Source organism: Agelaius tricolor, unplaced genomic scaffold (genome assembly GCF_023055355.1).
Source record: "Agelaius tricolor isolate 1412-34295 unplaced genomic scaffold, bAgeTri1.0.p SCAF_15, whole genome shotgun sequence".
NCBI classification, from domain to species: Eukaryota; Metazoa; Chordata; class Aves; order Passeriformes; family Icteridae; genus Agelaius; species Agelaius tricolor.
The window spans coordinates 4383950-4399869 of NW_027269275.1; the positions used below are offsets into that span (position 1 = coordinate 4383950).

The window sequence follows — 15920 nt, forward strand, 5'->3', positions numbered from 1 at the left end:
TTAGAAGCAGGGAAGGTAAAGAAAACCCATTTGCTATTTCCCTATAAACAGAGGAGAGTGAGGTAAGCTGGGGAAGGCTATAGCACACAATGTAAGAGTCCTTGTGGCAGCAAGGACCTCTATGTGTTATTGCAGTACAGGTCATTAATAACCCTTATTTACAGCTCAGTACTGACTGCACTTGTCCCCTGCCTGGCTGCCATTTGGAGCTCTCAGCAGATTTCCCTCAGGAACTTCAGCAGAAATAGCAGGAACCTTCATAAGATATTTGGATTTTGTTCCATTCTCGTATCCAGGGTATTATTTGGATCATTTAAGAACTCGACTTCACTTCTCAGTATTGTACCTCTTCTTCATCTTTTTAAAGGTTGCTTTTTGTGGGCTTTTTATCCTGAACACACATTTTATTAGAGAAACCTTGGCCAAGTCCTTGGAGATCTTCGAAGTTCTCCCTCATGCAGCTGTTTCTTTCTTTTGTTGTTCCTTTTATGGAATTTATGTTCTCCAGTGGGGAGAACATAAATTCCATAAATAACCTGAGGATCAGTTCTTTGAAGGAGGGGGAATACACGTCCTATGTACTTGAAAGGTCCTCAGAAATCATTATTTAGCCTTATATACCTCAAGTGCTGCCCCAGCCTGGGCCAGCTCAGGAGGGACCTGGAGCTGCTCAGAGAGCCCAGAGGAGGCTCCAGGATGGGCAGAGGGATGGAGCAGCTCTGCTGGGAGCAAAGGCTGGCACAGCTGGCATTGCTCACCTGCACAGGAGAAGCTTTGGCTGAGCTCAGGGTGGCCTTGCAGGGCCTGAAGGAGCTGCAGGAAAGATGGAGAGAGACAATTGCCAAGGGCTGGAGGGACAGGAGCCAGGGAATGGCTGCCAGTGCCAGAGGGCAGGGCTGGCTGGGATCTTGGCAATGAGGAATTGTTCCCTGGCAGGGTGGGCAGGCCTGGGCAGGAAGGATGGAGTGTAAGAAAATCAAGATAGTGCAGAAGGTTCTCACCCCTGAGGAGTTGCAGCTGTACCAATCACCAAAGATTAGGAACAGGCCTGCCCTTAATAGGCTACAGCTGTGTCCAATAAGAAGATCAATGCTACAAAAGAGTGGGTGAGCTGGGTGAGGGGAGAGATGGAGTTTGTTGGCTGAGCTGTGAAGGAGTCAGTGCTGTGAGGAGCTGCCTGTGAGCAATCACCAAGCAGGTATGGGAGCTTTTACAATAAGATGATGACAGCCCAGAGCAGCTGGGGCTGCCCCTGGATCCTTGGCAGTGCCCAAGGCCAGGTTGGGCACTGGGGCTTGGAGTGACCTGGGATGGTGGAAGCTGTCCCTGTGATGGCACTGGATGAGCTTTATGGTCCCACCCATTCTGTGATTCTTTGCCTGCTGTCTTCACCATAGTGAGTATCCTCTCCTTCCAGGGGAATGCAGGACAGCTGCTCACCCACCCTTCCTGCAAGGAGCATTAGGGACAGCAGGAACAGCTGAATGGGGACAGGGCCATATGGGGTTTGGGCTGTTCCTGCTCACAGAGTGCTACGAGCTCCCCCCAGCCTGTGTGGGCAGAACAAACCAACAGTGATTCAGCCATCATTAAATTAGTGCAGATGTCTCCTGCAGCCTCCCACAGGAGTCTTTCCATGAGCTCAGACAATTTGGAAAAAGGTCTAGACTAAATCATTGCTAAGTTTATATGGATTCTGGCTGGTTTGAGATTGACATGTGTTACACACTTCCAGCTCCTGGAATACTGATTTGTACACACGTTGGCTGTATCCATGCTGAACAAGAGCTGCTTTTTTTTTGATGGCATGCTGACCTCAGATTTTGGGTGTTTGGAATCACAGGTAGCTCAGTACCTATAGTAAATGACATAAATATTCTGAACAGTTCCCACACTTATAGCACTGCTAATTTTTCTTCCTTTGAAACAAATTAGGTTATCTGATGTGTGAAAAAAAGGTGATAATTGTCCCTGAGGCTTGAGCCTCCAAATGTCCTGGGCAAGGGACTGCAGGGCTCAATACAAGTTGCTAGAGGATCAGAGGTAATACATCACTAGGGGTGAAACCCTGCTGGAGCAGGCACAGTGCTTCATTTCTGCATATTTAATACTGTTGATGTGTAATGGTTTATGCATCCTCTCCCTGCTCAATTCTTCCAGAAAAGCATTAACAAAGGCAGAAGCAATGATCTTTCTCTAGTGGTTTAAGGAATATTTCAAATTTAATGGTGTTGCAAATTGATCGCATTATGAGAGACATAACCTTTGCAAGAGAGTTTGTAAGAAATTCACAGGAATGCATGACTTAGTGGAAATGCATGGGAAATTACATTAGGAAGCTTTGGAAACCACACGAGTGATGAGGCAAATAACTCCTTGTGAAACTGCATGAAATGATAATAACTAGTTTCAACCAGGTTCCTCCAAATAACTTACAATTCTGGATGAGTTATCCCTAATAAACATCTAAGTGCAAGAAAAGAGGGAAAAATAATCAAATTATCCTCATGTTACATCTATTCATTCTGATGTATGACACTCTGATGTTGCTATGTAATTGCAAACAGAGCAGCTCTGAAGAGCTGGTTCTGGTTTGTTTGACATCTCATAAGGAGTTCGTTTTGTAGCATTTCCTAGTTGTGTTTATTTTCACATTCTAAGTAATTTGAAAGATATTTCAAGTAAGAAAAAATTGCTACTGCACCCCTGTGAACAGTTCACAGGTTAGTGTAAGTGCACTAGAAATCAGTCATATTGTCACCTGTAAGCAGATAGTTTATAAGAGAAGCAATATGTAAGTACCCACAATTTAATTTTTCAGCTCTCTTTATTTCACTGTTACCTTCTCAACAGCTTTCAATTTTAGCTCGAGCTGGCTGCAGAGCTGATGTTTATATTTCTGCACTGTAGCTGTGTTTGACAGCCAATTGCTAGAGAAGAGCTTTCTATTTGCACTGCCAGCTTTACACATTATGTGGTTTTAGGCAGTACTTACTTCCTTGTTCAGACACTGAAGGATGTTAAGCAGTAATCTTAAATTTGAAAAATTACCTTCCAAAAAGAAAAAGTATTTTACTGCTTTCAGGCTGGTTTTATTAAATATTATTAGCAGGAGACATCCTGCATGGATTTGAAATTCTTTTATTAAAAAGGAAGACAGGTTAAATATATTATCTATGGGACCCTCCCAGTCATTTTGAGCAAAACATGAGCAGAAGCCAGGCTGGTGAAAGCAGCTGAAAGCAGGGCCTTGAAGGATTTTAAAATCATGACAGCTAAATATGCTTAAATAAATAGAAATATCTTCTCTGCTTTGACTACTCTGGCCTGTTGTACTTTTCTGTGCCTCAGCTGATCTAGGGTCTAAGCTTGTCTAGTTTGGCAGATTTTGTAAGCAGCCTTCAAATTACTGCTGTGCCTACATAGTGATTCACTTTTTTACTCCTCTTCTGCAACCCAAAGACTGTGTTCTGAGCTATGGCTTTGACATTCACTTGAGGAAATAATTTCAACAACACAAAGAGGTCTTGGTGCTCAACTGCAGTGAACTCTGGGCCTGAGAATGAAGCCTGGCAAGTTCTAATGGGCTTTTAAGGAGGAAAGGAAAAATACAGCTCAAACAGCAAGGCAGAAAAGCTCAGAACATGGTGAATAAGATGATGATGATAATTAAATGGACAGCAGAGTAGGATTTGGGGTGTGGGAACTGCTGAGCTTCTGGCTAACCTGTGGAATGGGAGTTCCTATAGCTTATGGTTTTGTACAGCCAACTCCATATTTTGTCTGTGTTGAGGATGGATCACAGGTTAGCTTCTGCTGGCAATAAAATTGACAGCCCAAAGGGAAGAGCCCTCTGAAGTCATTCCTGGAGGCTTCACAAGCCTTACATGTAGCAAAAACTGCAGCATAGTTTGTGTCCAAGACTGACAAGCTGGAGGAGGGAGCAAATGGCTTTGCTGCTCTTTCTCTGAGTTGGGAAAAGAGTGACAAGTGCAGGAGGAGGCACTGTTAATTATAATGCCTGAAGCACTGGAATTGTTAATGTAAGAGCTTGACCCCAAACAGTGGGAGATGACAGAGACTTTTTTTCCCCCATAAAGACACAAAAGAGGGAATGTGTTTTACAAGACTAAAGCTGCATGCAATTTTTGAGGCTCTCTGTGCCCAGCTCTCAGATCTCCTGTGGTGAACCACTGTTCACTGCAGATGAAATAATAGGGAAGTAAATGAGATGGGAAAGGATTCCTCTTTGGCAGCATGACACAACTTCATCTCATGCTTCCGAGCGTTAGGAACAGTTGGGTTAAAAAAATCCAGAGCGGCTTCCAGGAGCGGTGTGTGCTGGAACAGGGGAAAGGAACAGCAGTCTGGCTTCAGAAATAGTTGCATGAACTCCCAGCTGGGCAGAGAGCCAGCTACAAAAAGGTGCCAGCCATCTGAGGCCACTTGCCACGGGACATTTGGGCGTTAAGGAGCCGCGGGGACTGGAGGCGTCAGGCCAAGCTGCGGTGGGACAGGGTCAGGTGTGGCGCGGCGTTCTCAGGACAGAAGGGAGGACAGATGGTATTCCCAAATGGAAAGGGCCAAGGCCAGAGCTAGGCAAACAGAAAGCTTTAGCTATCATCTGGCTTAACATAAGGACTCAGAAACAGCAAGGTATGTGAGGAATGTGTGCAGGAAAAATAAGGCTGAGAGCAGGGTTTGGGTGGGAACAATGCACCTTGTCGCCATCACAACCACAGGTGGAGTTGGGGGAGGCTTTGCATCTGGGAACGTGGTTTCCTCCTTCCTAGGCTGTTAACAGTGAAACAGCACCAGAAATACCTAAAAATTCTAATTGCAAATTCATATGGAGATTAACTGGAGATAAATGCATGAAGCTGTCTAAGAATGGCTTGAGTAGTCCCACGGTCTGGATGTTTTTTCCTAATGTGAGTCTTTGTGAGACTGAATGTGGGTTTGTCTCTTCCCATCTGTAAAAACAAGTAGAGCTGTATTTTTTTTTTCTCCCAAGACATTAAGCAAAATTAGATATTAAAGATTGTTAAATCAGCCTGGTGAAGAATGCAATAAATGATACAAAAAGGACCAATGGCGCTGTGACCAGGAAGGATTTAGATGAAGATTCAGGCAGGTTCCTGAGCTCTTTCCTTACATCAGCTGGTCATAATCAGTGGATTAAAATAACCTTACTGTTGGAACCCAGGCTTGTCTGCAGTTTTCAAGCAGCAGTTCACTCCAGCGTACTGTGGGATGGTACCAAAAGGTAAGCAATGAAAAGTCATTTGTGCACAGTTGCAGCACAAATATAAACAGAGACAAAATTAGCAAATCAAATAGAATAAAAAAGCAGTAGTAAAGAATAAACAGAAACATAAAAGAAGCCATCTGGAATCAAAGATACTCAAATGACATGGTAGGAAACTGAGGCAGACAAAAGCAGAGATTACACTCTAAAATGAAATTGTTAGGGATATTATTGCTTTAATTCCGTTTGAATCTGGTTATAAAACTGCAGCTGAGAAGTGTGAGCAGTAATGTTCTTTGACAGTTACTCCAGAGGCTTCAACTTGCATGATTCCTGGATCTTAAATGGAACCTTTGTCATCCACAGACATGTCTGTTTCCCTTCTGAAAGTGTTCCAAGGACTGGCATTATGGCAAGGGCATCAGCTCTGTGCCCCAATTTGTCATTGCCCTGAATAATAATGCAGAATATTTGATTCTGCTCTTCCCCACTGTGCACTTATAATTCCCATTACTAAAGAAGGGACCAACCTATTCGCTGAGAAAATAAAAGACTGAAATATTCAATTGAAATTAAATTCACTTTATTAATCCTGTGTTGTGGGCAAGCGAATCAAATCTATTTATAATAGTTTAATTAGGAATGACCCTTTAAACTCTAGGTCAACAATAAACATGTTCATTGTCCATGATGTGTCAGAGCACATCAATACACAGAAAAACTTTCTGTAACTCCTAAAGTGGTTCATGTTTTTAAGAAAAAAACCATCCCTGCAAAGCCATGTACAGAAAGCAAGACCTGAAGAGTAAGGTGCATTACAGTTTTTGAAAGCATTTTGGAGCCCAGCATACAGTTTTTGATATATATATATAAAATGGTTGTAAAAGTCACTAAAACCCTTCCATACTTTCACAGAATGAGTGAGAGCTTCTTAGAAGCCAGCAGGTTTCAGAAAAGAGTCATAAAAAGCTGAAAATTCCATCTCAAAGTCCATTAAATGGGGTCTGCCTCATAAATGAGGAATTTTATTGCAAGGCAAAGGTAAAAAATAGAAGAAGAACCTGAAGCATTAGGACAGTGCTGGTGTCTGTGAAACATCAGGTGAAAATCAGTGAGGCACCCTTAAAAGAAAAGATTCCAGAGTTAGGACAGGGAAGGGTGATGCAAATTTTCAAATGAAGTTTTGAGGGCAGACGATTCTTTTTCCCTTGAAACAAGTACGGGGTAATTCCCTTGTAATTACATGAGGATGAATTAATTACTTTCTAACAAACTCAAATAAAAACTTGACGACATAATACCGCCTTCTCTTGCCTTAATTAAAAATGTCCAGGAGCATTTTCATAATGCGTAGATGCTTCCCCACACGAAATATCTTTATATTTATGCTTTTTTTTTTTACTGATACTAGGAAATTGGGATTACAGCTCCTCCCACTGATGAGGGATCTATTATGGGCTGTTGTGTATCAAGTTGTGCATCAGCACCGCACACCTGAGAGGGCTGGGAGTGCCCAATCCTCCTGCAGAGGAAAACCAACAGCTTTCTGCTCATCTGGGCATGGCCCAGCCCCACGTGCAGGGTGCACTCTCCTGATGGTGAACACATGGAATTCTTTGTGCTGAGCAACCTGTTGTTTTGGCTGCCATGGGTTTGCCAGGTAGCTGAGTGAGAGCAGGTGAGACAGCTCCCATCTGCACAGGAGGCTCTGAGTCTGCTCAGAATTGCAAAGCAGCTTCACCAACCTCGCTCCCAGCCTTTGTCCATGCATTAAACCCCTGGCTGCTAATGCAGTTTGGAGCCAAGGACTTGCTAAAACAACCTCGTTTGAAATATGCTGAACAAAGAATTATGGAATAGGAAAATTTAATAAGAGTCCCACGCTCCTGGAGTTGTGTTCTACTGCAGAATAACACTTTTGCACCTGCAGAATACAGAGGCTCTTAGAATCAGTTTCATCTCTGCAGTTTCTCTGGCATGGATTTTAATTATACATGCTTGCAATGTATATACATGAAAGACTATAAATGCATTTTATGCCCTTGGATAGTGTGTTGGCAAGATTTTAGATGTGCATTAGTGAAAACAATGTTAATTTTGTGGCAGCACCCAGTGTGTGCCGTTCCTGTTAGTCCTGGCTTCATTGACTACCATCTGTATTATCAGATAGAACAGCAAAGGAATTAATAAAGACTAGAAATTTCTCTAGTCTGAGGGTTCATTTGGAATGAAGGTAATTTTTTAGGGAAAAAAATGATCTGTGCTGAGGCTACAGGGGAGCTATTAGTATGGTATTAATACAGGGCATCTGCATCACCATTAAAACTCAGAGCTGCTCCAAAGTCACTCCTGTCTCCATAAATCCAGGCATGAATTTGGTGATGGGCTTGCATCTGCTGCTTTAAGAGAGAGAGGTGTGTGGATTTATAGTCCCCCAGGCAGGGCAGTGATGGAGGAAGATGATTTCACTTCCTTTGAAGTCTAATGAAGTGAATCTCACATAATGGAAGTGATTTTACCTCTCTCTGAACAAGATGAGGTTCTCCAGTAAATGTGTTTGTTTGTTTTGGGGTGCTCTCTGGCAGTGGGACACTGGGGCAGATACAGACATTTTCTGTTTCAAGCAGAAATTCTTGTTGCATCTGGATGTTGCTCTGAAAAAGGTCAGCTTTCAAGTATAGGTGCAGCAAATAAAGCTGCAGATGTGGAAAGCAGTTTCATATTTACATTTGTGAGGCTTTTTGAGCAGAAAGCACTATTCATTTCTCATATTCATTATGCCCTTCTATCATTCACCTAGATCCTATATAATTATGTGTTTAATGATCTTCACCCTTCACACGAACACAGCTTGCTGAAGCTTGACTCTTGCAGTAAATTATCATTCATGTCTGGTAGGAGAGAGGAAATATTACTGGGGAAAAATGCTGTGCTATCTGACTGAAGATTTCAGTCTGTGATATAACTTTGTAGTAGGTGATGATGACCTAATCTTAAATCTAAACAATAAAGTGATTTTGGAGAAGTGGCTCTTCCATAGGTAATTTGTTAGTATATTTTGATATTAGAATGCAAGGACTTCAAAACCTAGAAAAGTTATCTTAATTATTTAAGTCAGTTTGGATGCTCCCCATAGATTGTAGTAAATGCCACATTTGTGTCTTGGGTTTTTTAATTAAAAAACTAAAAACTAAAAAAAAAAACCCAAACAAACTAAAAAAAAAAACCCCACTTATATAAATCTATATATCCCACCTATAAATCTTTGGGTAAAAAACTGATCTTCCACTCATCAGCCTTAGTTTCAACTTTAATATTATAAAATGTTCCTATCTCTTGTACTTTATGTTTAGCCCTTTACCTTTTAGTGTTTCAAATAGCAATACTTGAATAACAAATAGCAATTCTTGCTTTTGATACAATGGAATTTAACTTATTAAAGGAAATCTTATTAATGGTAATCATAGACATTTTTATCATTTTAACTGTTGGTATATCACTGGAACTACAAAGGTTTTATAGCTCTGCATTAATATCTACCAGAACTGATTTATGAACCACAACTGCTCTTGGATATTATGGGTAAAACCTGAGATTACACAGACAGCCTCTCTTAGTTATTAGCAAATAGCAAATTCTAGAATGTTTAAGCCTTCTCAACTATCTATGTGGGATATCTGGTTTATTCTTAAAAGTTCAGATTTTAGCTTTTTGTTGTGTGGCTGGGTGAGCTGAGATGTTCCTAGTTCCTCTGCTGAGCTGTGGGTGTCCAGACAATGCTGTGATATTACATCACTCTAACTCAGCTCTGAACATGCTGCCAAAACCTTCATATGCAATGTTAATGCCATATAGATTTTATTCAGGGAGCAAACAGATGCTTAAATGATAAACAATCTGTTTAAAACACAGGTTCTGGATTGATCTTTACAGGCTCTGGGGCCCTGAAATTAAGGGTCATAAGGACAATAATCTTAAAGGCAGAAGGAGTTGTGTTAACTTTCTGAGCAGAGCAAAGTGGAGAGGGCAGTGGCTCAGTAAATGGGGCTGATTGTTCTCAAGCAGGAGCTGGTGGCAGGTGCAAAAAGAAAAGCAGATTGAACTTTTGGAAAAGGGACTCAGCTGTCACTTGACATCTCTGTGTACGTTCCTGTGGGCTGGGTAGGAAGAGTGAACTGGATTGAGTCATCCATATTCACAGCTAAAGTGCTCTGAAAAAGTTGTTAAAACAATGGTGGGGTAATAAAATGCTGCCCAGCAAAACAGAGAGGATGAGTTTACAGCTCGTGTGGTTCGTGGGAGTTGTGCCATTATTGCAGAGCAGGGAATGCACTGGTGGCCAGGATTGCACTGGGGATGCACTGGTGGCCAGGATTGCACTGGGAATGCACTGGTGGCCAGGATTTTGTGTCTGTAACAAACCAGATAAATCAGGCCTGGCTGCTGCTGTCCACTGTGCTCATTGAACAGACAGAGTTTTGTGTTTGCTGAGCCCTTGAACAGCTGAATTCCTGAACAGGTGAGCTGCAGATACAACTGCTCGTGACCAATTGTGGACAGAAGGACCTGCAGAGCCACTTGTGCCATAAGAATCTCCTGTGGTTTGGCTGTAGCTAGTGTTACAAGGCTTTTTTCCACACCGATTTTAATATCCTAATGCCAGCTCTTATTCTAAATGATGCTGCTGCTTGGCCCTGGCAACCCCTGCTATCAATTGAGAGTAAAATGCATAACCAGCAGCAACTTCTGTTGAGCTGTCTGCACAGAATGAGCAAACAGGTAAAAGCCTTTAGTGCTGGTTGTAACTCATGCTGCAACCTAAGCAAGTTGTACATATTTCCTTCAGAGTGTCTTTTGTGAGGCAGAGATAAATAATAATAGATGCAAGTTACATTTTTAATGACGTTATTCACTTCTTATTGATCATATTGAGTGTGTTGGACCTAACAGTAAACAGAATTTAAGCCCCTATTACTGGGTATTCAAGTTATTGTCCTGTATTTTTGAATGTGTTGATAGTGTTACATATGATCCAAGCAATTCCCATTCTCACAACTTAAAAATTATTGGAGATAATCTGATATGCAGTATTTGGCTCTGAGCCTACCAAAAATCAATGAAAGTCCTCTGTCCCCTGGTTTTTAATTAATGGAAACATTAAAAATAAATAATGTATTTCTCATACTGCTTCTGTTTATTATAATTCTCTCTTGTTTTTTTGAAAAGCCGAATACAAATTTAATACAATTTTTTTTTCCTGAGAGGCTTTGAGGAGAATGGGAAGATGTGTGCAAGGGTTCTTCTACCAGGGCATGTACTTTTGGAATAAAGATCTTAGAACCTTTTAAGTTCTGCAAAGATCTGAGTTATGATAGGGTTTTTAATTTCTCTGACTGCTGTCTGTGACAAGATTCCATAGATGCCAGTGTTCAACCATTTCCAGTCACCTGGAAATAAGTTGAAAGTTATAACTAAAAATAAGAGGTTAGATTAAAACATATATTATGGTTAACCCTTCCCTCACCCTTTGATCTACTAGGTTAAGGACATTTTGTACTTGTTCATTTGGGCTGATAATGGTTCTGAAGGCATTTACATTTTAGAATGGGGATTTAAAGTATATATAACAGCTGCTTTTTAAATAGAAAGTCTAATTATGCCTATGATTGCATCAATTTTTGATTAGTATGCATATAAATCCCTGCTCTCCATGTGTATTCAAGCTGAGCTGTGGATCAGTGGTGCTGGGATTGAAGCACAAAGGATCAGCTGACAAAATGTATAGTTAGACCAAAGCAAAAAAAAAAAAAAAAAACAAACAAAAAAACCCCAAAACCCAAAAATCTGTGTGTATGTTTTTTGTCTCTAAAATGCCTTTTTTTTTTTTTTCCCTTATTCTTCTTTTTAGCTACACACAGACCTGGACCCTGGCAGCAGCAAAATCAAATATATCCTGTCAGGAGATGGAGCTGGAACCATCTTTGTGATCAACGACAAGACTGGAGACATCCACGCCATGAAGAGACTGGACAGGGAGGAGAAGGCTGAGTACACCCTGACAGCCCAGGCCGTGGACAGGGACACAAACCAGCCCCTGGAGCCCCCCTCAGAATTCATCATCAAGGTGCAGGACATCAATGACAACGCTCCTGAGTTTGTGGAGGGCCCCTACCACGCCACGGTGCCAGAAATGTCTGTTGTGGGTACGTATGGGTGAGCTCTCCCTGCTCACAGCCTGGGCTGTGCCAGGAGGCTGTTGAGTTGGTGATGAATAATAAGGTATTTATTATGTTGTTAGCATTCATTTGCATATTTTCAAATCTTTTCTTGGCCAGAGCTTTCATCTGCAGCACAATAGTCGAGTCCCTCAGTAGTAAGGAAATGATTAACAGCTGTATTAATGTCTCTGTCCAACAACACTTTAATGGGCTAAATTTATATTTCCCTTCTGACACTGCAGTTAGAGAATTGTTATTGAGAAGGATTTATCAAGATTTGCTCCAGCATGATGCTTTAATCCTATTGATATTTTGTTGATGTTTAATTATCTGTTTGTTGTTTTCCTACACTTGCAGGGCATTGATACATACTTATTTGTTTTCCTCTAAGTGCAACTGTAATCAGGGAAAAACACTGAAATGAAAGATGCTGTGTCTGGGAATTGATGGTTAGGCTGTAGAGTGGACTTAACCAATTAGCCACAGGATTTGCATGGATGATGGAAGGGAAAAGCAGAGAAAGCTGTGGAAAAAGATGGTGAAAAGGGAAATTACTGTGTGAAAGCAGAAAAGAGAAAGGAGAAGAACATAATCTTCTTAATATATTTTACTTATATTTATTCATTTTGTCGGATTAGTGTGAATCTATTTCTTCATGGATTAATATATTAGAATCTTTTCTGCATAGTTTGGCCCTGTGTGTGCAAGTGAAGATCCTTACAGAGGCAGATATTGACTCTCCCCAGGACACAGAGAGAGTGCAGCTTGTGATCAGCTGTCACTGAAACCAAAGGGAAGCAAACCCACCAAAATGAGAGAACCCATTTTAGGGCAATACAAAAATTCAGCATGAGCAAAGGCATCAAAATCTGGCCATGAAATGCAGAGGAAATTCTAATGCATTTTAGTGTTAGGTTGAGGATAATGTGCTTTTGAGTGATTTGTCTACATCTGTCAAAGCAAGGTAATTGAAGGAGTGCCAAGGCACTTTGTGGAATAAAGCAACATCCTATCACAGAGTTTCAAAAACATCACTCTCTCTGGTTTGGAGAGTTTATTTAGCTAAAAAGAGGAGAAATGTGAGGAGCCAGAACCATCCTCTCACTCACAGCACAGAGAGTTCCATCAAGTCAATGGCAAATACAAGTGTGAGTGCATGGTCATACCTGAGGCTTCACCTTTTAAATCAACTCTGCTCCAACAGATTTTCAAATCTTCATTGTGCCAAAAATGATATGTGAATTTTTGAGCCTGAATTTCAATTCTTTTATCAAACCATAGCTTTTATACGTTGAGTTACTTTTAATTATAGAGCAGCACAAACATAATATCGACCTGCTTTCAGAAGATATTTCAGCCAAGCTCTAGGTGAGCAAATGACTTAATTAAATAAAATGAGAAAACCAAAACAAAACAGTATGGGAGAAGGAGGAAGGAAAATTGAATGCTGTCACTCCTTATGTAAAGAGGATTTATGTAGTATTCTAGGAGAAAAAGGAGAAAGATATGTGTGAGAAAAGAAAAGATGGTTTCTGATCACAAAACAGATATAAAAATATTTATTTCTGTGCATATTTATATTCTGTGATAAAGACATGGCCTTTATCCAAGCAGTATTCACTATAAAGAAGAAGAGGAAAAAAACCCCCAAAACTGAAAACTTTGAGAGGAAACTAATCCGGAGATGAGGAAAAATCTAATAAATTGTTAACATGAGGTTTAAAAGATGGTAAATGCAATGAGAGTAAGGGAATAAAAGAGAACAAAAGATGAAATCTTAGTGAAAGAGAGGTAAAGTAAGAATGGAGAAAGAGTGAAAGAGGAGGGAAAAGTGTGAAGAAAGGTAATGAGAGATGAATTATAAGTTAAAACTTCATCTAGGAAAACAATTATAGACGATTATAGAGGTCATTGTAGCAGAAATGACCAATGGCTGGATGTAGTTTAGGGAATAGCAAAAGGAGCTGGCTCCACAGGAAAATGTTTCATCTGTTCCCCAAGCATTTTGGGAAAAAGAGACACTGAACTGCCTCTGAAATGATGAAGTTCCAGGTTCTTATGGTTTGTTAGGCTGCATGAAAGAGTTTTGTCCAGAAACAAGTGTGTTCTAACAACAAAAATGATCATTACCATGATTAAAACAATCTGTGAGGTAGAGATTTGCAATAGATTGTCTGACAGGTCTGGGGTTTATTACTGTAACTGAGTTTGGCACATTTATCCCTTAGGACCCCTGGCCCTTCCAGGTGTTTTACAGGACATTCCTAGGGGTGCAGGTTTCCAAGCTGCTGCTCTACAGAAGCACCAGTGTGCACTCCTGCTCTTTTGTTGAGAAACAAAACCTATTTCTCTGCTGTTGCTTCAAAACTCAGAGAATGCTCCTGATTGCATTAATGGGACATGAGTGAGTGGGAAGGCTCTGAAGCAGAGGCAGTGGAGTCTGTCTTAAACTCTGATGGAACCAAATGTCAAGGCTGGGAAGTGGAATATGAGAGTGTTACCCTTCATTAATGGTGCTGTTACTATTTCCTTCTGCTTTCTTCCCTTCACCCACAGGTAGCAACATCAAAAGATGAAGGAAAAGATTCTCTGTAAATTATTCCAGGTTTTTTGAAGTTTTTTTTAGTCCTCTTAAAATTAGATTAGCTCTTCTGTAATGTTTACCAAAAAAAAATTGTCTCCTTGCAGAGTTCAAGGAATTTTTACTTTCCCCCTGCTAAGAGTATTTCACTTCCATTATCCACTTACTTAATTCCCTTAAAGAGATCTCCACCCACTGCCAATTTCTTGCCTTGACTTTTGTACAACACAGACATCACTAGGCAGTATTCTTATGCAGGATAAAACAAAGTTCTGCTGAACCTTTTCTTTCCTCAAAATGCTTATATCAATTTTCTCCTCTGAAACAGAAGAGGAACTCATATGCTCTCTATATATAGTGCTTATGTAATGAAGATGCAGTACAAGGCATTTTATTTTTGGGCCTCAGGGGAAGGCAATGCATGAAATACAGATGAAGGCTTTAACCTTTCATTGTTCTAAAGTTCTAACATGATGCAGTTTTTCTAATAGGTGCCTTAGACCTGGTCTCATGCTCCTGGCTAGAGGAGATGTATTATAGGAATGTCAGGTGTTATTTTGACTATCTAGAACGGGAATGAAACACTATGGGGATGTGAAACTGGCTTCAAACTGACAGAGAGCAGGTTTAGATTAGAGATGAGGAAGGAATTGTTCCCTGGCAGGGTGGGCAGGCCCTGGCACAGGGTGCCCAGAGCAGCTGGGGCTGCCCCTGCATCCCTGGCAGTGCCCAAGGCCAGGCTGGACACTGGGGCTGGAGCAGCCTGGGACAGTGGAAGGTGTCCCTGCCATGGCTGGGGTGGCACTGGATGAGCTTTAGGGCCCCTTCCACCCCACTTCTGGGATTCTGTCCCTACCTGCACTGTGTGCCAGCTCATGTGGGGCTCTGTGTGTGTGCCAGTGTCCAAGAGCCGCCATGGCTTCGTCCCCTGCTTGGTTTTTTCTCTGTGTTTTGGTGCTCTCTGGAAAATCCTGCTTCCCTGCTGAAACAAAAGGATTTGCATGGCTCTCCTCCCACTCCTGGTGCACAGAGGATCAGTATTACCCAGAGCTCTCTCTGGGAGGAGTGCTGCTCACTTCTCAGCTGTCTGTGCAGAGCACACTCCCACACTCGCGCTCGCTGCTGGCCGCGCCACTGCGCTCAGAGTTATTCTGAAATCATTTCTTTCTCTCTCTGAGCAAAGACACCAGCACATTCCAGAAAAAAAAAAAAGTTTTAAGAACTAAACTGAATTTTTTTACTGCAATTCCCACATAATCTACCGTAGTAAGCCCTGCTCCCCACCTCCAAAAATGATGAATTTGCTTGTGAAGGCTAGTAGTGTATATGGAGAATAAGTTCTTTGGTGAAACTGTGCACTTTAATCTTTTAATTATGATATTAATTTTCTTAAAGAATTAAAGATCAAAAAGTGAAATCTGTGGAATTACTTCGTTATGGCAAGTATTACAAATAGAAAATAATTTAATTTTTTCTGTAAATCTTGTTTAATCACTTTTAAGCTTAAAAGAGCACACTAGGGTAGAAACTCAGTTAAAACCTTAAAAAAAAAAGGATTTATCTGTACTTCTGGGAGTAAGAACCCCAAGACTCTATTTTTTTCCCTTCCCATTTTTCTGTGAGCTCTGTATCTATGCCTGCAACGAAGACAGAATATTATGTAAATGAATGAGCAAACTTAGAAGATCCATAAGGGTAATTGGAACGAGTTCTGTAGCTTATTTCAAGAAAAAAGGGAAAAAAAGAAAGAAAAGAGGAAAAAAGAAAACCCACACCGTCCCTTGAGCATGTTCTGTTTCTGTGTTACCTTCTCAGCTACACACAGATTCACGAATTTCCCAACACACGTGCAGGGGTGGTAATGGGAGCCAGA

At 41.0% G+C, this 15920-nt stretch overlaps 1 protein-coding gene across 1 annotated transcript in view; it reads left to right on the top strand.

Moving 5' to 3' along the window:
- The window catches only part of CDH8 (cadherin 8), a 162926-nt gene that overhangs the window by 47934 nt on the left and 99072 nt on the right, over positions 1 to 15920 (top strand). The window contains exon 3 of the mRNA XM_071440258.1: positions 11157 to 11451. Within this exon, the coding sequence (XP_071296359.1) occupies positions 11157 to 11451 (295 nt within the window). The remainder of the gene's footprint in view (positions 1 to 11156; positions 11452 to 15920) is intronic.